The 25,674-nt window shown below is 39.4% G+C and overlaps 1 protein-coding gene across 1 annotated transcript in view; it reads left to right on the plus strand.

Moving 5' to 3' along the window:
• Positions 1 to 1,689: 1,689 nt before the first annotated feature.
• The window catches only part of LOC124592084 (phosphatase Herzog), a 57,923-nt gene continuing 33,938 nt past the window's right edge, over positions 1,690 to 25,674 (plus strand). The window contains exons 1-4 of the mRNA XM_047131795.1: positions 1,690 to 2,028; positions 2,409 to 2,447; positions 2,626 to 2,858; positions 19,798 to 19,947. Coding sequence (XP_046987751.1) covers positions 1,956 to 2,028; positions 2,409 to 2,447; positions 2,626 to 2,858; positions 19,798 to 19,947 — 495 coding nt within the window. The 5' untranslated portion in view covers positions 1,690 to 1,955. The remainder of the gene's footprint in view (positions 2,029 to 2,408; positions 2,448 to 2,625; positions 2,859 to 19,797; positions 19,948 to 25,674) is intronic.

Consider the following 25,674-nt stretch of genomic DNA (forward strand, 5'->3'; position numbering starts at 1 on the left):
AAACTAACATGTTTTCAATGACAAACATCTGTATAAAATTTGACTCAACCAGTTGGCAAAAACCCATTATCGTTATGGGCAAAGTTGGGTGCCTGACAAATTGAGATTATTTCTGTCTGTGCTGTGACTCATGTTTAAAATGCGTTTGTCAACCAGAGGACAGAAAGTACATTTATAACGTCATTGCTGAAACTTAAAAAGTTTAAATTCGTACTATGCACTAGTATTTATTTTAAAAATTTAACAAACTTTGCAAAATGTAGAGTTCAATACCTTGCATAGCTTTCAATTATGATACCATCATCAATGTGCCTGACTGCTGCTTGGTCAATTGATATTGGCAGGTTGATATTAATAGATGAATAAGAGGCCTATGGTTCAGAGCTTGTTGCAAGGTTTCCAACATGACGGCATTTCGAAAGCTGGCACATCAGGTATCAAGAAGTATATCTATGTCTAGCCAACAGCTAAATATTTCTAGAGCCAATCTACAAGCTGTACATGTGTGCACATGTGGCACTTAGCAAAATATAGCCCATAGTTCTTCTCACTCTTACTATTTAAGAAACATATTGCTTTCAATGAAAACACGGCACAATCTAATTTAGTATAGAAACAGAGCCTGATAAAAATCTTTCTGTGACACAGATGATGACAGTTGTTGAGTACTTTAACATCTCCTCAAAGTACAATACTCTCTTTTCAAGAAATTGTAACGTCTGGTAGCAATGAAACAAGTCCACTGTACTGCATCTCTTGCTAACCATAATTACACTTGAACAATCTCATGCTGCTATTGAACTGATAGTGCATTGTCTTCAGCACTAAAAATAGGTTTAACTACGCATTAAAGAAAAGAGCTGAATCAGACCATGAGCACTTCAGAAAACAAACAAACTGCTTAAGTGCACAAAGGAAACCAATAGTTTCTTTTGTGCATTAAAATATGAATATATTCTAATATGCCCAATTTCTTAATCAGACGTACACAGCAGGTATGCAAATCACCGAGCGCTTAATGTAGAAATTCTAAGTAGGTTAACATCATGAGTATAGTTACATAGTTCTTTTGAGTGCCATGTATCAAGGGGTGATTTAGACGCCATCATCCCCAGAAGGCAACCTTTGGTGTGGGTCTCTTCCGTACTGCGATCTTAACACGAAATGTTTTGAGGTTTCTCGAAGGCCAATAACGATATTCATTTTAATGCAGACCAGTAAATAAAACAAATAATTCGACCTCTACCTGAAATCTTGATATGAGAAAGCTGAATAACCATTTTATTAAAAAGGAAATAAGTGCCATTAGTAACCATATTTTTTCCTACGCTACAGAAAGGATGCATTAGCGCCTGCAAAACTGGCATAATCACAACTAATTTTAGTTTGTGGTCTATTAATTCTCACAAGCCAGGAGAACTGTTCTTTATCCAATACATTTTACGGTGTATTTAACAGAAAATATAATATTCGCTGCAAGTATTACCGGGCAGTTAGTGATTTACAAAGGTGACTTCATTGACGAGACATAATACCAACATACTGTTAAAGTGTTAAATAATAGGCTAATACTGCCTATGCGTTCATTCCCTAAACAAATCACCCACGACTATCAAGCGCTTTATCGCTTCTCACAGTTCACTTGTTTGTTTATGAACTAAGTGACAGTTATACGTTGAATGTCTTCAAACTTCATCTATGCAATGTTTCCTTCCTGTGCCAAGCTAATCCATAGAAATAAATCGTAATTTATTATTTTACATGCAGCTCGTGAAAATGCTTCAAGAGCACAGTGCGACATTTAGATAAATTTGACTCGCTGAGTACCCCACCACAACAACAAGTTGAGTGTTGAGAAGAAACTCTGCCATTTTGGATTACATACGATTTTTAATTGTTTGACAATATTACTTCCAAAATTGAGTTCAACGAGAAGAACACTAACAAATGTTTAAATGGACGCATCGTCCATCATCACCCAAGTGTCGCGGGATGACGAACAATTAAGCAATTTTTCACCAGAGAAAGGTAAGTAGGTCTTACCATGGGTGTTGCACCTGTTATATAGGAATTAGAAATGCCGAGTTTGTTTTTTGATTCGTGTTTTCGATAATTATTGGTGCAAGAGAGTATTAGGCTAAATGCAATAATTTTAGGTACGTTACATGTTCCAACACACCATTTGTTATTGAGTAACTAACCAACATAATGAGTGAAAACCAAACAGTAGGCGTGTTTTTGAAATTACAGGTAGACGTTGCTGTCATTCCATAATCTTAATAGTGCTACCTTGTTTGTTATCCTATGTTATACTCTTTCGGTTAGTAATGCAAACTGAAATTTGAAAATTCGAGTATAGTGCTTAAAGAAGTAGCATATTAATAATTTACAACTTTTATTACTTGCAGTTCAGTTGCCACGGGTGGAAAATGAAATATCAGTTCAAGGTAAATAATAGTATTAGAAGAATCTTAATGAATTGAACTGTGTTGTTGTTTTATGGTGTTGTATATAGTTGACCTTGAATTGTAGAAATATACTGGTGCTTTAGTCTATCCACACTCACAATTATTGCAACCAGTATAATTACTTGTGAATGAAGATCTTAATCTTTGTGGCTTTTAGGTCAGACTGGGAAGAAGCCCCGGCGTGGATTGCTGCGCACTCTTCTCTGCTGCTTCAGTAGACAAGCAAGTTCAAAAAGTTCTAAAGCATCAACGGGAAATGATGGTCGTTGCTCTCCCCCAGTTAGTCCGGGCTCACCCAATTTTCTGCTGCCATCTGTGCGACACTCGGACATGCACAAAAAGTGTATGGTGATTGACTTAGATGAAACACTGGTTCACAGTTCATTCAAGGTAATAACACTTGTGTGCATGTGACTGTGTGTTAGCTACCTGTTGTTTTCTTATTTACATGTGTCTGACAGTAACAATTTCCTGTAGGCATATCGTTGTTGGGATGATTGTCACTGACAGAACGGACGAGGCATAATTAAATCATAAAATATTCTTTGTGTGTGCAAACTCTACCTAGAAAAACCCCATTTACAGAAGCCTGCTTTCATTTATTTACACTGCATAATCTCATCATCAAAGCTCTTTCTCTGTTTTGATACTTTTTCGTGTTGTAATGAAGACTGCCAAGATAATTTAATAAGCAGTGTCATGAGGAAATAAGTGTCCTTGCTTTGTATATGCTTTAACTATCTGTATTGCTCTATGTTCCTCAGTTGCATTATTTTAATTGAATTCATGGATTGACATTCGAATTCAGTGGTAAATTTTGTTGGTGTTGCGGAAATGTTCATCATGTATGTAACCTTTAAGAGCATAAAAAGGAACTTGGCTATTAGGACACCGACATTTTTTTCTTCTCCGCGCTTCTAGAGTTATTGGAACAGAAAAATGAGTGACTTAAAAGTGTTACCAAGTTGTGCTATACAGTAGCTTTCAAGAGTATGATTATATAGATGTAGTTTTATTGGCCATGTAATTGGAATGTTGGCCTGTGTTCCCTTGTTTGCATACATTACAGGTCTTTGTAACTCATTTAAGCCCTATGTTATTAATATGTTAATCCATTTTATAGGCAGTTTTGCTGATTGTTTCCCATATCATGATAGTTGACTATACACTATTGGTAGCTCAGAAGAATACTGGTGAGATAGGAGTGAAGTTGGTCATTCCATCCACTTTCTGCAACAGCTATGGTCTGTTTTACTGTCTGTTCAAACTAATGTTTTCTAATTTTGTCAGACTTGCTGCATTCTGTTGTCTCATTCGCTGTTTTTGTACTCTACTTTGCATTTATTCGTCAATGGGGCATTAAAATTCAGTATTCTTTCCATTTCATTGTGATTTTAGTCTTTTGTTGTTATTTACATGTGTGTTGTTTTGGGTTTTGTTGACCTAGGGAAGAAATAAGAAATTATAATATCATATCTGTGGTAAGAAATTTGAAATCTTGTTAACCAAAGTAACCATAAGCAATCTTTGCTGCTTGCTTGCCATATCATAACGGTTCTGTGGACCTCTCTGTAAAAACTATTTATACTATAAAATTTTAAAAGAAAATAGTTTGACTCTGTTAATATCAGTAATTTATTCATCCAATGGTCATTTTTACAATGATACGGGATTTGACAGCTTAGTGTAAGAAAAAATTTAAGTCGTGTATAGGTATACAGGCATATCAAAACACCTATGTTTAACAAGAAGTCATGTGGTCGACACTGGCCATGTTGAAAGAACCACAGTGAAACCTCTTTACAACATTCCTCCATATAATTATTTCCTCTGTGTTGCGTACATTTCTTCCGCTTCCAACCAAAAGCCCATATACACAATGCTAAAGTTTCTTCTTTAGTATGTTTCCTGTATACAATGATTTACAATGATTTGCTCGATGTAACACTCATATTTTTGAAACCCTAACCAATTATTTCCCTCTTTGTAGCATTTAAGCCACTAGTGTAGATGCTTCGTTTTCCATTCTGTGGATTTGCACAGACTTCGAAAGGCCGTGTTCAAAATGAGCGACAAGCCAGCGTCAGTGCCTGAGTCGCATGAGATTTGATGCAATCGTGCTTGTCGTTTTGTCTCAATAGCGCTATTTTTTTAATTTTTCACAGGAGCAAATGGTGAACATTCATACGGTGTGTTTAACACTGTACCCCCATTAAACTATACACTTTCAACGTGTGCCCCTAGCATACATATTTGGAAATGCCAATTGGTTCATGTCGACCGATTACACGATACACACAGGATATTCCTGGTGCAAATCCACGCATCCGCACTAGATTGAATAATGCTTGAAAATGGACGGGGAATGAGTGGTTTTTTGTAAAGTCATTCATTTGAATTAAAAATTTCTGACAAGTGATAGCCCAAGGCTTCTATTTTTTAAGTAATTGTTGTTCTTTTATTTAGCTATCGCAGAATTATGTTAATACTGTTCTGAAATATAACTCAACTGTTTGTTTTGTATTATGACACTTGTTTGCTCAAGGATATTTTACCTAAATTTATAACAATAATGGAATTTCCGGGATGGAGCAGTACATAAAATAAGGGAAAACCAGCTACTCACCCACTGTATAACGGAGCGATGTGAAGCATAGAAACACACACTAGCACAACTTTCTCATTTGGAGCTAGAAGTGGTTCTGAATAATCCAAAAGAAATGGGAAGCAAACATGTTTGCTGACTGCTTCAAAAAATCCTAGATATGTCATGTTCAAGTTGTGCCAATTCACAGGTCTTTGTTAAAATTTTGAGTGAAGTTGTATTTTACAGGTTCATTATTAAAGTAATTGTTTGCAGCTAATTCTTTTGCAATTTTTACCATTTACTGTGTTTTTCTCTAGTATATCCTCAGTATAATGTGATCGGACTTTTCTAATTGTCGGTTGGAAGTCTTGCACTTTATAGTGCTTTCCTCCAAACACAGTGTTCAGAATTCATGGTTCTTTAAAAACTTTACATAGAGGTTTCACTGTGTATGGCACATACATGAAGTAATTTAGGAAAAGTGTCACATTGACTAGAATTTTTCCTCAAAATATACTGTAATTCCAAATTTTTGGTTAAGTTAGTGGAGGAAATGTTCGTTTAAATTCTGACACCAAAGGAAGTGTGTTTTACAGTTCTGTTGTAGCTGCCACGCATTGTTGGAGTTCCCACCCCCTTGCTGCCATCTCTCCTCTCCTTCATTGCACATCCCAGGATTCCATTACAATCAGAATATGAAAAATAAGTTTCAGTCGTTAATGAAACATCTATGTCTGTTATTCTCTGTTGACTATTTTGAACCAGCTATTGACACACCCGTTTGTGATCCCATCACACCTTGTGTTGAGCACTGTCAATGTAGTTCTCCAAAACACATAAGTAACAGCACTGCAGTTATTCATAATTTCTGCTTTTTGGAGGAAAGATTTCTTTCGTGAATGAATATTCACTCTGCAGTGGAGTAAATTGTGCTGATTTGAAACTTCCTGGCAGATTAAAACTGTGTCCTGAACCAGGTCTCCAACCTGGGACTATTGCAAAGAATTATGATTGAGGTGTTATTTGGCAAAAAGATAAAGATTTATTTGAAAAAATATATGTTATTACATATAGTGTTTACAGTGCCACAAGCACTCCAGTAGTCCTGTAGCAAATGCCACAGACATCACATTTTCCAGGACTGTGGCTCTAGTTGTGTTTTAGCCTAATCACTTCATAGACACACAGTCCTCTGGCTCTTTTCTGTATAAGTGTGAAGTGAACACTATGGAGAAGGCTTACAGAGTAGTGCTCCAACTCTTAATGTTGGCAGTCATGACTTGCCTGTTGACGGGGCGACCGAGCCGCTCGTGTCTGGTCCCACACGACTGGCTCAGTCACATACTCGCCCCGTGTCTGTTGTCTGGATTCTGAACACACGGATAACCGAGCATGACCGGTCTCGCCGACGTCTCACCTCGCCTTGTCCCACCCCGGCTCGCTGCACTATACTTTACAAATCCGACGCCTCTCTCTCTCTCTCTTTTAATACAAAAGTAACGTTTCCAAGAACGGGCATGTGACACGGCTAAATTCATAAAGCAATTTGAAAGTAAAATGATATTTCAATACAATCGCAGATAGAAGACTAGTCTCATTTCCAAACAGAAGATATATTTTTCCTTTCATTAATAGGAAATGTTAAATAAGTGTTGTCCCTGTAATCTAGAAGACAACCATCTTCATAAAGAAAGCGTACAAAGAATATTATACATTTACAGACGTAACTTATACTTCTCAATTGTTTGCAACAGAAACAAAATTATAGTTATTGTTGATCAGCAGTAAATCACTAATGCGTTCCGGATTTAGTTGGCTGCGATGATTTGTTAGTAACATGTCTGCTTTACTAAAGCATCTTTCACTCAGTGCGCTTGTTGCTGGGATACATAAAATACACCTTGTAACTGCAGCCAGGCCTGGCAGATCTGTTTCATGTCTGTTCCACCACTTTAATATCTCATCATCTCTGGGGTGCATTAAAATGTAGGGATCTGCTGCAGATGATCTGTTGGTCCTCCATTCCTTGAAACGACCTCTCTTTCTGGGTGGTGATGACACAGTACTTGAAGGATCTATGATGATAAACAAAAGAGACAAGTAATACAGAACTGATGTAGAAATCATCGAAACATTCCCATAAAAGTGAGGTGTTTTAAATTAATGAAATATTATATGAATTATAACATTCCCCTGAGGTCATCAGTCCCCTAGAACTTAGAACTACTTAAAACTAACTAACCTAAGGACATGACACACATCCGTGCCCGAGGCAGGATTCGAACCTGCGACCGTAGTGGTCGTGCGGTTCCAGACTGAAGAAGTGCCTAGAACCACTCGGCCACAGCGGCCAGCGTTTCTCTACAAAACACTATGCAAAAATGATTATGTTAATGACTGCATGTTGTACCTGCATAAGTAGCACACATTTGTCGCACATTGCTAAGAATTTCCTGCTTTTCATTTATTTCAAGCATATTAAGATCACAGAAAAACGGCCTAAGAAACATAGCAATTTTATGTCTGGAAGTGATCAGAATCTTCTCACAAACGAAAGTCAAGGCTAGATTTTTAATCCTTTGTACCTCCTGTTGAAAAGTACATATCTGTTAGTACACATCAATTACGCTAGTTAATTATAAGTCTGTCATAATGAAACAGTGCTTTTAACTGCAGTAATGACTCACCTGACAGTCAGTGCCATTGATTCTGCATTAATTTGTTGCAGTTTGTGAAACCAAAGAAGAACTGTATTGTCAGTTCTTTTTCACCTTCTAATTAATCTGTGGCCTCTTTAAATGGTCTCAGAAAATGCGCAGTTTTTCCTGCAAGCTCGTTATGATATCCTTGCAATCTGTAAGCAGAGTCCTTTTCTGCCAGCAAAGCAGCCACTTCGTTATACTGAGCGTGTAAGGATTCCAGCATAGTGTACAAGCTGCTCCAGTGTGTGCAGACCTCTTGTTTCAACGATGATTTCAAAGACGAGCAGAGGCCACTTTTCTTAATGTACATTACAATGCATTTTGCAGTATTTATTGTTGATGCTATGTTTGGGGCATGATTTAACAAGAAGTTATCTTCATCGAAAGTATGGCTAAGTGCTGTGTTTATACAATGAGTAGCACAAGGAATCCTTTCATTATTTTCCAAAGCCTTTATTACATTGGCACTCTGGTCGGAGACAAAAACAAAACTGTGCAACGTGTCCGGCGGAATGTCCCAATCACCCATCCTCTCTTCAATTTCTTTTATAATATTTACTCCCGTCTTCTTAACGTCCAGGAATTTTGTTGTAAATAAAACATTGTTCACAAGGGACCAATCTGTTTTAATGTAATGTGTTGTAAGCATCAGATAGTGCACCTGATTATGCGAATCAGCCCACATCTCAACTGTCAGAGCACATTTTATTAATAACTTCCACAATAACAGAAGGCATTATGCTGTTTCGTATTGCGTCAGCTTGTCCTTTGACATGTCTGCTTGTAGTAGAGGGATGTGGCATGACATCTGCCACGTTAACTTCTCCATAATGTGCACCTAGATGTATTAATTCTTGGCCTAGTTCTTTGAAACCTTCACCGGAAGCAGCATTAAAAGGTCTCATATCTTTAGCACACATTGCAACACACTTTGCTGTAATACTATTTTTAGTGAAGTTTCTTGTAACTGTGTTTCTTTAAATGAGTGGTTTCCAACTGGAAACACAACCAAGAGAAATGTATTCCATACTTGGCTTTTTAGACCTTCCCATTTCTTCAGTGTGTTAACATTGGTTTCAATCTTACGTCTTACTGCACTGGCTTCCTCGCACTGCATGATTACAGAGAGATACACACCACAAATGAGAAGCCTGTAATAGCTGCAGTCTCACACGGATAATGACACGTGTAATGTGTTTTAAGTTACACTATGTACTCGGTCACGGCTTCTATGCTCGGTCACTAGAACTAATGCGGGCAGCCTGTCCAGTTAGGGTGTGCTCGCCTCATCTGGTATTTTGTGCTTGCTTACTCGGTGACGCAGGACTCTTACAGAGTAAGGGACCCAGCAGTTAACGTATCGAGTTTACAGGAGGAGCAAGGTTGAAGTTAACATCCACCCATCAAGGTTTAAGTTTCTTACGGGTTCCCTAAATTGATAAAGGAAAATGTCAGTATAGTCCCTTTGAAAAGGACACAACCAAGCTTATGCTCTGTCTTGATCGTACGTAAAGACTAATCTTCCTTCCTTTGAGAGTCTTTTCAAAAATTTAAGGAAATGTGTGGGAACACTCTGCAATGAGGGATATTCCATTGAAAAAGGCTGCAGCAAGGAGCAAAGAGTGCTGTTGCATCTGTGTCAGCCTCTGATTGACTCCAAGAAATATGTTAAATAAGTACTTAAAACAGAAAATTTTTCTGAAAGTAGGCAGTTAAATGAAAGTAAAACGAGATGAGGTTGCAATAGAGTTTGACTATGTGGCTCAGATGTAGGTGATGACAATGACAGCAGAAACTGTTCAGACTCTGATCTGGCTCAGTTTTTGTATTACAGTCGTTCATTCCTGAAAAGCAAGGATTTATAATCAGAATAAATTGCAAGACCAAGTTTTATTGTGAATATTTGTGGCAGTCGTAATGTAGTCGGTACAAACATGCTTTTGGTCATTTAATATTTGTGTGCAAGCCGGGTATTATGATACACTTAATTGTATGAACATAATAGAGGGAAACTTTCCACGTGGGAAAAATATATCTAAAAACAAAGATGATGAGACTTACCAAACAAAAGTGCTGGCAGGTTGATAGACACACAAACAAACACAAACATACACTCAAAATTCAAGCTTTCGCAACAAACGGTTGCTTCGTCAAGAAAGAGGGAAGGAGTGGGAAAGACAAAAGGATGTGGGTTTTAAGGGAGAGGGTAAGGAGTCATTCCAATCCCAGGAGCGGAAAGACTTATCTTAGGGGGAAAAAGGGACAGGTGTACACACACGCGCACGCGTGCGCGCGCGCCCACACACACACACACACACACACACACACACACACACACACACACACACACACACATATCCCAATGTGTGTATGTTTGTGTTTGTTTGTGTGTCTGTTGACCTGCCAGCGCTTTTGTTTGGTAAGTCTAATCATCTTTGTTTTTAGATACACTTAATTGAAAATATGTGTCAGTTTAATGTTATTACACTACTCAAATCTCATCAGCTGCGTCATGTTCAAAGTGTTTATGTAATTGTTAAAATGTTTTTAGAATGAACCACATCATTCTGCTCTACAGAGTTTATCAGAACACACCTGGTTGTTTTGCCGTATTACTGTTGTGCACATTCTTCTCAGCATTTTGACTGTTTGGAAGGAGACACTCATACAGTACAGTTCATACGTTATTTTAAGAACATATTCGAAACCAAAAGCCTTTTTTTCCGGTAGAGATTGAAACATGTATAACATAACAAATGGAGTAGAAGCACAGATATATGAAGAGGAGGTAATGCGAAAATACTGAATTGGCAGTTTCAGCAATTTTGAGTAGTATAGACTATTACTTACCGTGAAGATTAAATGTTGACTTTTGGTCTGGCACAATGGGAAAACTGTTACATTTTGAGCTTTCGGCCAAAGCCTTCTGCAGAAAAGAAAGGAAAACACACACACATTCACACAAGCAGGCACATTTCACGCACACGATTTGCTATCACCAGATGCTCTGGCCAGACTGCAGCTGTTGGGTTGAACAATAGCATGAATCTGGAGTGGAGCAGGGTACGGGTGAGGGGAGAGAAGAGCATTGTCTGGCAGTGTGTGCAGGGACTAGAAGGCAGCAACCAAAGATTACCAGGTGCAGTGTTGGGAGGTTATGGGGGAGAGAAGCAGATAGTGGAAAAGGAGAAGAGCATAGAAGGGAAGAAATTGATGGGCGCAATTGCAGACAGCGGCACATACAGGGTGAGGGGATGTGAATTGGGAGGAGATGATAGGACAGAGCGTGCAAAAATTGTTGGGTGGAAGGTGTGGAGGTGTAAGGTACTGTAGGTTGAGGTCAGGATGATTTTGGGAGTGGAGAATGTGTTGTAAGGATAACTCCCATCTTTGCAGTTCAGAAAAGTTGGTGGTTGAGCCAGATGACCCATGTTGTGAAGCAGTCTTTGAAATCAGTCACGCATATTGCATCACAGGGTGGCCCACTTTGTTCCTGGCCACAGTTCATTGGTGGCCATTTATCCTGGTGGACAGCTGGTTGGTAGTTGTACCTATATAACAAGCCATTCAATGATTGCAGCAGAACTACTATAAGATACGGCTGCTTTCACAGGTGGCCCAGCCTCTGATGGGAGTAAGATAAGCCTGTGACAGGGCTGAAATAGGAAGTGCTGGGTAGACGGACTGGGTAGGTTTTGCACCCAGGTCTTCCACCAGGATATGATCCATGTGACAAGGTGCTGAGAATGGGAGTGGCATAGGGATGGACTAGGACGTTCTAGAGGCTGGGTGCAGTTACAAGAACTCCCTTGCCCGGTATGCCGAAGACCTCACAAAGGAATTCACAGATAGGCACTATCCCGCAGATCTGTTGCACAAATCCTACCACCAACCCCAAGAACCAACTACAAAGAAGTGCGCTGTCACGCAGTACCACCCAGGATTGGAATAACTGAATCATGTCCTTTGTCAGGGCTTTGATTATCTATCATCATGTCCTGAAATGAGGACGTCCTACTCAAGATCCTTCCTGTCCCTTCTAAAGCAGTGTTCTTTTGTGCACCCAACCTCCATATGCCAGGCCCAGTCTCAGCCCCTTGCCACAGATATCATATCCAGGTGCAAGACCTACCCAATCCCCCCACCCAGCACTTCCTATTTCAGTCTCCTGTCACAGGCTTATCGTACTCCATCAGAGGCCAGGCCATCTCTGAAATCAGCCATTTCATATACTAGCTCTGCTGCAATCATTGCACAGCTTTTTATATTGATGTGACTATCAACCAACTGTCCACCAGATGAATGGCCACTGCCGAACTTGGGCCAAGAGCAAAGTAAAACACATTGTGGCACAACATGCAACTGAACATAACATGCTTGATTTGAATGGGTGCTTCACAACCCAGGCCATCTGGATCCTCCCATCCACCACAACTTTTTCCGAACTGCTCAGATGGGAGTTATCCTTATAACACATTCTCCACTCCCGAAATTACCATCATCTTACCCTATGATAACCTCTGTCTCCACAATCTCCATCCAACAGTTTCTGCTGCCTCTGTCCCAGTTGCTCATCCCAGTTCATGTCGCCTCCCCCGTATTATGCTCTGCTCTCTGTCAACACACCCACCAATCTTTCCTCCTGTTCTTTTCCAGCCCTCCTCTCCCACACCGCCACCTCTCCCACATGGCCTCCCAGTGCTGCACCTGGTAGCCTTGTCCTTACACTTTCCAGTCCTTAGGCTTTCCGCAAGATTGCTCTTCTCTTCCCCCACACATACTCTGCTGTCCCTTCCCCACCCCACTCCAGACTTTTGCATTTGTTCAACACAATATTTGCAGTCTGAGCGGCACAGCCAGAGATAGTGGTCATGTGGATGAGGTATGTGAGGTATGCCCGCGTGTGTGTGTGTGTGTGTGTGTGTGTGTGTGTGTGTGTTTGGTTTTCCTTTCTTTTCTGAAGAAGGCTTTGGCTGAAAGCTCATTACATAAGTCTTTTTGTTGTGCCTGTGTGCAACTCAGTGTGTCATCTTTATGGTGAGTAACAATCTATCCTTTTCATAATTTTTGACATTCCAACCTTTTCATTGTTTGAAATGACAATTTCAACAGATATGCCATGTGAATCAGCATATTTGCAATGTGAAATGGTAGAGGGCAGCTGTATATACAGGGTGATTCAAAAATGCATGTAAATATTTTAAGGGTGTATTTGTGAGGTAAATATAAGACAAAAATGTTCTATAAATGTTTTTCCATAAACGTTTAATTCCAGAGTTATCGTTAAATACGAAAGTCATGTCCGTATCAAAACGACGGCAGTGCAAGCAGCAGGATGCCATATTCTGGTACGTAATTCACATACGTATCTCCCAACAGTTGATTCGAAACTGCATGAATAGTGTTTGTTTTTGTTTGCACGTGATGTTTACTCCTACTGTACGGAAGATGGCGCTGATGTTGTTGGTAACGGAAAAGTACGTCCTGTCGTTCATTCATCGTCGGAAGGCTAAAGGTTTCGTGCACATGATGTACTCAAACAGTGAGTATGCTGATATGCACCTTGTGTATGGTGCAGCAGATGGAAATGCACTTGCAGCAAGACGAAGGTACAGTGAGCTGTTTCCAGGAAGACGGTTACCACGTCATCAGACGTTTGTATCTGTGGACAGACGTATGCGGGAGTATGGCATTCGTCCTGGGCCACATTCAGGTCGACCACTTGAGCATGCAGTGAACGTCGAGGAACATGTTTTGGACCTGGTAGACCAAGATCCATCTATCAGTACGAGACAAATTAGTGCAGCTGTACGACTTCCACAATCTACTGTATGGCGGCTGCTTCGGAGACAACAGTTGCATCCATTTCACCTGCAAAAAGTGCACGAATTGACACCTGAAGACTATCCTCGCCGTCAGCAATTCTGCCAGTGGTTACAAGAGCGTCATTTGAATGATCCAATGTTCATTCGGCGGATATTATTCACAGATGAGGCCATGTTTACTCGTGCGGGTGTAATCAATTCGCATAATATGCACCAGTGGGCTGTCGAGAATCCTGGCGCGAGAATTGTGCGTGGATATCAACATCGATTCTCCATAAACATTTGGTGTGGTATTGTGGGGAATTACTTACTCGGACCTCATGTTCTGCCTCCAAGGCTGAATGGGCACGCGTACTGCGAATTTTTGGAGGGAGAATTGCCTGGATTGTTACAGGATGTCCCTCTTGCAACACGAGCCACCATGTGGTTTATGCACGATGGTGCTCCCGCCCATTACAGCCGCAACGTAAGGGCGTACCTCAATTCTGCGTATCCACATCGATGGATAGGTCGCGGAGGACCAATTGCTTGGCCAGCCAGATCACCTGACCTGAACCCTTTAGACTTTTATTTATGGGGCCGACTAAAGACATTGGTGTATTCTTCTGCAGTACCGAACAGAGAAGTGCTACAACAAAGAATTGAAGGTGGTTGTGAAATTATTCGTGGAGAGTTGAACGGACTGTGTAATGTGCAGAGATCATTGATGCGACGAGCACGGGTCTGTCTGCAAGTTCAGGGACAGCATTTTGAACATGCATTGCATTAAGATTTGTGCAAATACAGTACAGTACAGTACAGTCTGTAAAATGCTTCAATTTTCCTTAGTTATTGTGCATTGCTGTAGTTCAATCAACAGGACCTAAATTAATACAGTGTTCGCGAGGAATTGTTTCAGTTTGTTACGTCATGTTTATTTATCAGTTTGCGTTGTTAGTCCAAATGCACTGTAATTAAACTGTGAACTCTGGGAATTAAATACCTTACGTTGTATTGAATGTATTATCCTGTTTTGTTCATAACTCTGTAATAAGCCAAGTATGGAAAAAATTGTATAGAACATTTTTGTCTTATATTTACCTCACAAATACACCCTTGAAATATTTACATGCATTTTTGAATCACCCTGTATAGGAAGAAGGAAACGCTGCTGCAATGCATATGTGATGAGAGAACGAATATCAAAAAAGAAATCAGAACCATGCAATAACTTTTTTATTTAGAAAATAACTATTGTTTTTTATGTATCAGCTCTCTCTAGATTTGTGTTATTTCATCTGTAAAGCAAAATTATTATGTTTATTGAAACTATGTTTATCTTTTCCTTTCCTCTCATTCTCTGTGTGCGGTCGTACTGCTATTAAACTAACTTTGTAATATTTTTATAATTCTAAATGAGAAACGCTTGTGTTTCATGACACATATACAAATCCTCTGCACTTTTATCTTTGTGAAGTATTTGCAACCATATTAGAGAAGCAGCTCAGTATTCAGTTACAAGTGAGTGCATGCCTAGGATGAAATTTTTCATGATTATTTGGTGTCTAGCAGATTTGAATTGCTGATATCTCATATTCTTGATCTGAGATTTAACACAGTTGACCATGTTAAATCTCTTCCTGTGCATTTCGTCTGAGCAGTCAGCTGCAGTGTGCATTTATTTTTCAGATGTTGCATTTATATACGATTGTAGCAGTCTGTTGTTATTATTGAGATAAAATTAAGACACTAGATGCAGTTTTTCCACTTTCTTTTTTTAATCTTTACAGAGAAATTTTTTTCATTTTCAAAAATTTACATTATTACGAGAGAAAAAAATGTAAGTTATTACAGTATTTCAAAACAGAAAAATCAACACGTAAAGGTGCATTACATTTTATACAAATGTATCTAGTTTCACTTCATGTGTTCAGTTTTGCACGTACACCTTCTCTACGGGTTTCTTCTGTGATGTTCCTGGGATTTGTGGAATAAAATGACACTTGGTTGGCATAAGGCCTTATTACAATCAGCTGATCTTCTTCCACGGCGGTCCTCTGTTTTTCTGTCGGCAGTGAATCTCTAGCCTCTCCTTGATGAGTTTCTGTTGCAATTATAAACCAGGCATGACTTTATGGTTTTTCCTTACACTTCCACAAGTATTAGTCACTGTTGTGCGGATAAGAAAATAATGTTGGGCTAGTGTACCAATTGTCATCCTCCAATAGATGATTTTTATCCAAGTAACATTCTAATAAAGTAAGAACAATGCTCCCAAGTATTCCAACACTTACATCAAAATAAGTTTGTTTTTGCATGTCCTTTGCCGCACCCACACAAATAATGAAGTCAAGAATATATCCGGTTTCACAACCACATAACACAAAAAAACCTTATGCCAAATCTATGGCAATTAGATGGAAAACACTATTCAGGAAAAAAGGAAAAAAGAACACACCTTATTAGAGAACTAAACTTTTGTCAATGCACAAATTTTTAAAAGGATAGAAAACATTTGGAAAATTTTCACTGTGCAGCAGAGCGTGTGATGTTATGAAACTTCCTGGCAGCTTAAAACTTTGTGCTGGTTCGAGACTCGAACTTGGCACCTTTGCCTTTCGCAGGCAAGCGCTCTACTGACTGAACTATCCAAGCATGACTCACATCCTATCCTCACAGCTTTAATTCTGCCAGTAACTTGTCTCCTACCTTCCAAACTTCACAGAAGCTCTTCTGCAAAACATGCAGAACTAGCACTTCTGGAAAAATGATATTATGGAGGTATGGCTTTGCCACAGCCTGGGGAATGTTTCCAGAATGAAATTTTCACTGTTGTGTCTCGGTCTGGCACAGAGTTTTAATTTGCCAGGAAGTTCCATAACAGTGCACTCTCCATTGCAGACCGGAAATTTCATTCTGGAAACATCCCCCAGGCTTTGACAAAGCCATGTCTCCGCAGTAGCCTTTCCTCCAGGAGTGCTAGTTTCGCAGGAGAGCTTCTGTAATGTTTGGAAGGTAGGAGACGAGGTACTGGCAAAATTAAAGCTGTGAGGACAGGTCATGAGTCGTGCTTGGGTAGCTCAGTCAGCACTTGCTCCTGAAAGGCAAAGCTCCTGAGTTTGAGTCTCAGTCCGGCACACTCCACTGCAGAGTGAAAATTCCATTCTGAAAAGTGTAACTTTCTTAGCAAGGTACCTATCTCTTGGCATGATTTCCACAAACATTGGAGTAGATAGTAATGAATTGTTGGTCCAGTAACTGTTTATCTCATTTTTCCTTGCCTCAGCCGTCAAAAATTTTATGGCAAGAAAACAGTATATTTCATCACTGTTTGTGTTTTTCCATTGTTGCAGTCTTTATTTTTTGCTGGAATCATTGCAAAGGTGTTCATAATATAAATTACATTTCTCAGCCATGTAGTTTACAGTTCTTCAGCTAAAGAAAAACACTTCAAAGCAGTCATGTAAAGTAGATGAATAATCTAAATTGACAGTTTTGCAACCAGAATTGCTGGTATCAAAATTATACTCTTTGGGAGTCCAAATCAGCCTTTCCATCTAAAATCATCTGTTTTGTATCTCTTAGCAGATTTGTCATGCATATGCTCAGGCTCTTCTTCAGAGTTGGAGGAGAAGCGATGATAACACCAAAATCTGGATCTGCATTTACTGGTTCAGCAGTTATTAGTTCACCAATATTTTGTATATTTCTGGTGATGGATTCACCTAAAGACTCATCAACATCACTCTCTCCAACCATAATCAGCTGGATTAGGCACAATGAAGTCCTCTTTGTCACTGTAATTTAGAAGACTCAGCATCACATCATCTTGTGAATGGGGAGTAACTTAGTCATTTTATTTGATAACACGGAAAGCACAGCACACAAACTATGTAATGTTCCAATATGAATGTACATTAGAGTATTCATCATTCAGTAGTTCATTCAGGTAATTTCAAGTATCCCAACAATTAGACCACATACTTGTGCAACAATTATCTCAGAGTCATTTGCGGGGTAGTAAATATTACATGTGTCAATATGATTGTAGCATGTAACCATTGTAAATATTTTCCATAGCAAATACTACTGTATACAACATGAATGAACTCTTAAGAAGAATTCAGCATTCGATAAGTTGCTCGAGTAATTCCCAGTATTCGAGATGTTTCACTGCAGACTTGTGCAGTTAAGTATCTCTGACTCACTGCTTGGATAGTAGACATTCGCACATCTATGGTTGTTGAACTTTGCCATTTTTTCCATTGTCATTGCATATTGTTGTAAAGAACTCCACAAGTGCATATCCCTTACATTTATCCACGTTAAGTCACTGATATAAGAAAAATCAATTGACGCAGAAAGTGTATGTTTTGCATAGGCTATTGGTTGCAGTGTAACCCTGTGACAGACATTTGTGTTGGCGCTTCATGGGACATGTGGTTGTTCTAGAAGGTAAACCAGTACAGGGCTACTCTAAATGATGGACCCATTTTCAAAACTTCGTATTTATCAAAGTACAAATCCAAAATGAACAAACTTTATACCAATGAAAAGAGGAAGTTTCCAAGTTTTTTTGTCAATTTAATAAATTTAATAATTTGTAATTAATTAGTTTTTAATCATTATGTAATAATTAGAAATGTGATAAATGTTATAAATGTTCAATGCAACCACTGTTGGCTGCACGGCAAACATCGATACGATAGACAAACTAGTCCCACACACACAAAAGCATATCTGCTGTTACTGAATGCATGGCAGTAGTGATCCGGTTCCACAGATCTTTCAGAGTTGCTGGTAGAGGTGGGACATAGCCCCATAAGAAATAGTCGCAGGGTGTGAGATCAGTAGATCCCGGTGGCCAGAAATGCAGAGCCAGGTCCCCAAGTCCCCTGTGACCGAGCCAGCGCTGAGGAAGGGAGTCATTCAGAAAGCCTTGTACATCACGGTGCCAATGGGATGGAGCTCCATCCTGTTGGTAATGAAGTCCTGGGAATCTTCCCTAACTTGAGGGAACAGCCATTGTTTCAACATGTCCAGGTATGTGATTCCTGTTACAGTTCTTTCTGTACAGAAAAATAGTCCATAAACCTTTTTACGGGATATGTCGCAGAACATGTTGATCTTCGGTGAGTCTCTTTCATGTTGCAATGACGAATCTGCATTTTCCAAACTCCATACGCGAACATTGTGTCGGCTGACTTATCCACTAAGGTGGAATGTCACTTCATCACAAAAAATTACATGCTGGAGAAATGGGTCATCCTCCAGCTTTGCTAGTTGATAACCACAAAATGCGAGACGCTTCTCTTTGTCATTGAGATTGAGAGCCTGCACAAGTTGTAATTGGTAGAGCTTGTACAGCAAACGCTGTCTCAGAGCTTTCCGTACAGTTTTGGTTGGGGTATTCCAAGTTCTTGACTAGCTCTATTGGTAGACTTACTGGGACTGGGCACAAAACTTTCTTGAATCTGTCAGACCTCATCCTCCCACACATGTGGTGGCCTTGCGAGTTAGCGGTTGAATACCAAATTTGGTATGAAATACCTGCCACACTGCAATTTGCGACTCATTTTTTGTGAACTCAAGAACACAGAAAACCTTGTGTCCACAGTCGCCATCTCACCACAACTGACAGTGAAACGGAATGATGGCCCTATTGCCGCGCAAACTCTATAGAGTGCTTCTGAAACCGTCACCACCTGCCCATTGCTGCCTGCCAAAAACTTTGAAACTTCCTCTTTTCATTGGTATAAAGTTTCTTCGTTTTGGATTTGTTCTTGAATACATATGAATTTTTAAAAATGGGTGCGTCATTTCGAATAACCCTGTATTATTGTTGACAACTTGCATCTGCTTGTCTGTTACTGGTATGCTTCCCTGCTACTTGTTAGGCCTTATCTTTTCTCTCAGTGGAGGCTACTTGTTAGGCCTTATCTTTTCTCTCAGTGGAGGACCTTTGTATAATTTTGAAGATTGGAAGAAGAGATGAATTGGTCTGTTGGTGTTATCCAGTAGAACAGATAAGAGAGAGTTGCTTTTGAAAAGCAGATATCCTGATTCTAAATCTGAAAGAGTTTTCATTATTTGTGATGACTTAATATAATTTGATTGTAAAGACACGAAATAATGACAACTGCTCAGTAATATATGATATGTCTGTCTTGTGTGCGTGTGTGTGTGTGTGTGTGTTGCTATTAAAATCATATTATATTTGGTTTGGTTTTTTACAGCCTATTAACAATGCTGACTTTGTTGTTCCTGTGGAAATTGATGGAACAGTTCATCAAGTTTATGTCCTGAAGCGACCATATGTAGACGAATTTCTTCAGAGGATGGGAGAACTTTACGAGTGTGTACTATTCACTGCAAGTTTGGCCAAGGTGAGCATGTTAATGAAGTAGCATGCATTAACAGCTGCATAGAACTGGGCTTATCTTGTAATAGAAACATGCCATGTCCTAAGTCAAAATTGAAAACCATGCGAGCTGAGAAAGATGTAATATCCTTCAAAATTTTTTACAGTTTTTTCCTCATTGCAACCCTTGTGGTTTTATGCACAGTGAAAATTTCTCAAACACATTCATTCATTAAACTGGAACTTTGAGGAAAACCTGTCTATCTCTTAGCTGGTTCTGAGAATTTACACTTGTGATTCTGCAATGTCATGTTATGAAAGTTGAGAAATACTTTTAAGACATGAGTTATTGTTGTCATTTGAATAAATTCTAATATGAAGTACAGTACTATTACAAATAGGTCATCTTTGTCTTCTTTTTATTAAATTTTAACCCTTTGTGGATTGTAGAGTTGTGAATAACTTATAATGAATACAATATAGGGAGAAGGTGTGTGTGTGTGTGTGTGTGTGTGTGTGTGTGTGTGTGTGTGTGTGTGTTTTTTTAGCTTTCATACTTCCCTCCACATAACCTGCCCTTAACTTTTGGGGTTTTTCCTCTCTCTGTTTGCCAGTTGGTTTCCATTCTGGCGCCCCTTTTTTTGGTATTTCAGCAATTTTATTCTTGTACTCTTTAAAAGCCTTACAGTCTCTCAACTCTTAATTGTGTAATTGTCCATGTTCCATCTCTGTGAATGTCCCAATGGGTGTCCTTCCCCCTCTCCCACCACATATTCTAAGTTGCTAGCAGCATTAGTTCCCTTACCTCACACTTACAGGCTGCAACAGACCTAATCAGTACTTTATAAAATGACTTTGAGGTGCTGGTTAATATCCTGGAAAACATTAATTTTGCCAAAGTTGAAATCTACATCTGAGAGGCTATCAAGGTTGTTATTTACCCTTGTTTTGAAATGTGTGTACTTAGTTTTATATTTTTTAAACGCAAGTTCTCTTGATTGTGCTGCTACTTCCAGCTCAGTTACCATTCTCTCTAATGGTGGTTTTCTGGCGATAAGAGTGTCATCACATACAGAAATCGATGCTGATTTACCACTGTTTACCTTGAATCTGAAGCTTTCTTATGGCTGCTTCTAATGTCATTTCGAAAACCAGTGTGCTCAAGGCAGTCCTTACTTTTGCAAAGGATAAGCAGACAATTTAGTCACAGTAATACCTGGAAAATTTGCAAGTGCCATAAGAACAGTGGCACACTTCGCTGTAAACATTGTGCAGAACTGGTGTAGGAAACAGGGCCTGTTGCCATTAGGAGGTGTAGTGAAGTGTCAAGGGATATAGCTCGCACAGGATACGGTGGCTGATGCACAGTGACCAGTTTTTGTCCAAAGTGCTGGGCAAGGTCATTCATTTGTTCAGAAGGGGAGGCAAAATAATTGTTCTCCACCTTTTGGCTGGTTAACGATGACAGACTCAAGGTGCGCACATGCAGTCTTTGTCAAGTGATTTTACAGAAACTACTCTGTAAAAAAATTCATTTTTTCGTTACTTATAGCTTTGTCAGGTTCATGATGATGTGTCCATTTTGTTAATGGTCTTAGTTATTGTGATATTTACATGAAAAGTAAGACACTGCGCAAAATTCGGAAAAGTGTGTAATGAAAAACAGAGATCTCTATGATTTTGTGTTTGGTGCGTATTACATAATATTTTTATAATGGAAGGAAACATTCCACGTGGGAAAAATTATATATAAAAACAAAGATGAGGTGACTTACCGAACAAAAGCGCTGGCAGGTCGATAGACACACAGCCAAACACAAACATACACACAAAATTCAAGCTTTCGCAACAAACTGTTGCCTCATCAGGAAAGAGGGAAGGAGAGGGGAAGACGAAAGGAAGTGGGTTTTAAGGGAGAGGGTAAGGAGTCATTCCAATCCCGGGAGCGGAAAGACTTACCTTAGGGGGAAAAAAGGACAGGTATACACTCGCACACACGCACATATCCATCCACACATACAGACACAAGCAGACATATTTAAAGACCAAATGCAAGGGGAAAGCAACTGGGCAAACCTGCTGTGGATCCGTGTTCACTTAGGAATTAGTGGCAGTGAAGTAGCTAATAGACTGGCCAGGACAGGAGTGGCGATGACTGTTGGAGCATACCTGCTCACTCCTCACGAAGGTGATGTTAAATCGAAACTAAACTACATTGCTGGATAAGTAGTTAGCATGAAGAGTATTAGATTAAGATCCAAAAACAAAAATATGCCAACCTAATAACGCCAAAGTCGTGTTTTAAGAGAAATTCTTATCCTGGGTTCGAACAGGAGACAGATTAAACTCAGTGTAGGGCTAAAGACTGGGCATGGGGACATTGGGAAACACCTGCACGTTATGGGTGTAGAGAAAGGAGCTGCTAAGTCATAGGGGGGGGGGGGAGGCGGGGGGTGAAACTGCATCACTTTTAATCTTCTAATGCAAAGCTTTTTCATGCAGTTGGCTCAGTGTGAATATCTACTCTGTTGTAGATCTTAGTTTCTTGTGCCGAGCGAGATGGCACAGTCGTTAGCACACTGGACTCGCATTAGCGAGGAATAAGTTTCAAATCCATGTCTGGCCATCCCGATTTTGGTTTTGTGTGATTTCCCTAAAGCACTTCAGGCAAATGCCAGGATGGTTCCTTTGAAAGGGCACGACCAACTTCCTTCCCCATCCTTCCCTAATCCAATGGGACCGATGACCTCGATGTTTGGCCCTCTCCCCCAATCAATCAGTCAGTTTCTTGTGAGTCTTTTGATTTATATGGTCATGGTTTATTGGCTCCTTTCATTTCTGACATGTTCAGAGCTGCATTGAACATCTTTAGAGGTGTTCTTATTCTGCTGGGTCAGTGAATAACAAAATTAATACTGAGACAAGGAGCCATGATAGAAGTATTAACATTACCAACAAAGTTAATCCTTGTCAAAGATAAAACACACCCTTTTCAGAGTATTTATGTCCCTCTCCGATGTTTGACCTGTTAGTTGACAAGACTCAGTGAAACCAGGAGCATCTCTAATGATGTCCAGCGCAGCTGTTGACAAAATGTCAGAGTAAAAAGTTTCTTGGCTCGTGGCCATACATCCCAAATAATTAAGCAAGTAAGACGACCAGTCGCCAAAATGTTCTTTGTATGTAGTAGGTCTATCATGTGTAAAAGCACACTGTGCTCTCTCAGAATTGCCTCTGAATATGAGACTAGCCTGTTATACCAGTACCACAAAGACTTTTATGTTACGTTCTGCAAGGCAGAGATCCTGTCATTGGAGCTGCACATCTTAATCCCTGATTATGTAGCCTGGATAATTTGAAGGATCCATTTTCTTGGGATTTTTTCCTGGGCCATATTAAACCAGTGATAATGTATCTTTTTTGAAGAGTAATTTTATCCTACAGGGACTCATCTATAACTTCCTCTCTTCCAGGTGCTTTGTAATTTTCAAATGTTGAATGATCTTTTGTAATTTCGGAATTGTGGTCTCAGTAATATGAGGTTCTGCTGTGTAATGTAATAGTATTTTATCTTCCCTGTGGTTACCTTTCTTCTTTGTATTCTCATCGTGTGTTTATTACCTCATGCTTTCCAGTCAACAGATTTCTGTGCCTATCCGCATACAATAACCTGTGGTCTGTATTCTTTAGTTTCTTATTTTAACTTCTACATTCTGTAGTAGCACTGTGCCATCTCCTCCATTTTCTGTCTTACCACTTCCTCCCACCCCCCACTCGCCAACCCACCACCAACTTCCTGTGCATAACTTATTTTTATCTGTTATTATTTTTGTGTTGTAATTTTATGTACTGACACGTTCCATGACCTTGGAGATTTGCTCCTCAATTTGGTCCTACAGAACCTGACATGTAAATAAATAAATAAAACTGTGTATCCATGGCATGACAACAAGGGCGCTATACCATCCAATTTGCCTGTGGCCTGGTACGGAAAGTTGGCTCACCATTGGTTTTACTTGGGCAAACCCATCATGTCTCCTCTGCTGAGTCAAACATCAAAGGTCGCAACTAATTTTAAATGCGCTATACATCTACGTACATACTCTGCAAGCCACCATACGTACAAGGCAAAGAGTACCATGGACCACTACTAGTCATTTCCTTTCCTGTTCCACTCGTAAATAGTGTGAGGTGAATACGACTGTCGATAAGCCTCCAATCGAACCCTAATTTCTCTTCATCTTATCTTCATGGCCCTTACACAAAGTATATGTTGGTGACAGCAGAATCAATTTGCAGTCTGAGTCAAATGCCAGTTCTCTAAATTTCCACAATAGTCCCCTCGAAAATAGTATCGACTTCAATCCAGTGATTCCTATTTGAGTTCACGTAGCTTTTCCATAATACTTACGTGCTAATCGAACCGACCGGTAACATATCTATCAGCATACCTCTCAACTAGTTTGGTGTCTTCCTTTCCAAAACACTGAAGCAGTCTTCAAGAATGGGTCGCACTAGTATTCTGTATGCCATCTACGCTATGGGTGACCTAAACTTTCCCAAAATTGTCCCAATAAAACAAACTCAAACACTTGTCTTCCTGACTACCAACCTCACATGCTCATTCCATTTGTTATCACTTTGCAACCTTCCATTTAGTATTTAATCAATGTGACTTTGTCAAGCATCATATTACTAATGCTGTGCTAGATTGTTACAGGATTGTTTATCCTACTTAGATTTTTCAACATTTAGAGCAAGCTGCCATTCATCCCACCAACTTGAAATTCTGTCTTAACAAGGCAAGGTCCCCAGCGGTGGGATCAACTTTCCCGAAACCATCTATATGGTACATAGGCTAAGGTCCCATGTATCACACCCTGCAGCCATTCACTCTAGTTGGCACTCATTTGCGAGTAATCAGTGAAAAAAAATTCGGAATTTTGCATGATGCTCCACAGATCTAAAAGAAACGTTGTACAATTTGGATGCATAGCATAATGGCTATGAGTACAAGAGTCATAAACAAGGGGTTGTGGATTTGAATCTCATAAAGTGCTTTGGATTTTTGGATTTTTAAATCTCTATAAAAATGGTTTTGATCATTATTTTTGTTCAATTAATTGGCTTGAATGTATTATCTTTATGTAGATTCCTCTGTCACATCATTTTAATCGCCGTATTAATTTCTTCAGTTGCTCTCATTTATCCCTCCCATCATTCTTTTTCCAGTTGGAATCTTTCTGCTTGGGAATTTAATTTTTTTATCTATCATAATATAGAAACATTGGAAAATGCCATTCTGTTGGTTGGAAAACAAAAGACAAAATAATCTTTTTATATTGACTGTGCAGTGGTGTCATAAATGTAATATTCTTGTAGAATTCTGGCCGAAATAGTGCAGATAAAGCTTTTAAAAAAAGAAGGGATTATACCTAAAACAAAATTCAAACAAAATGAGGCATATCAGACCTTTGATGTTGGGGTATCAATTTACAAAGGAGATTGCTTACAAATCACTCATTATGTGGGACCTGTTCCAAATAGGACTAATGGAATACTAAACACATATAGTAAAGGGCAGCATTGATCTGTGGGAGAGTGTCACAGAGATACTGTAGGAACTGAACTGGCAGTCTGTAGAAGATAGATGTAAACTATCCAGAGAAAACCTGTTAACAAAGTTTCAAGAACCGGCTTTAAATAATGACTAGGAATATACTACAACCCCCTATGCATTGCTCACTAGGGG

This window comes from Schistocerca americana, chromosome 2, assembly GCF_021461395.2.
Source record: "Schistocerca americana isolate TAMUIC-IGC-003095 chromosome 2, iqSchAmer2.1, whole genome shotgun sequence".
Lineage (NCBI taxonomy): Eukaryota > Metazoa > Arthropoda > Insecta > Orthoptera > Acrididae > Schistocerca > Schistocerca americana.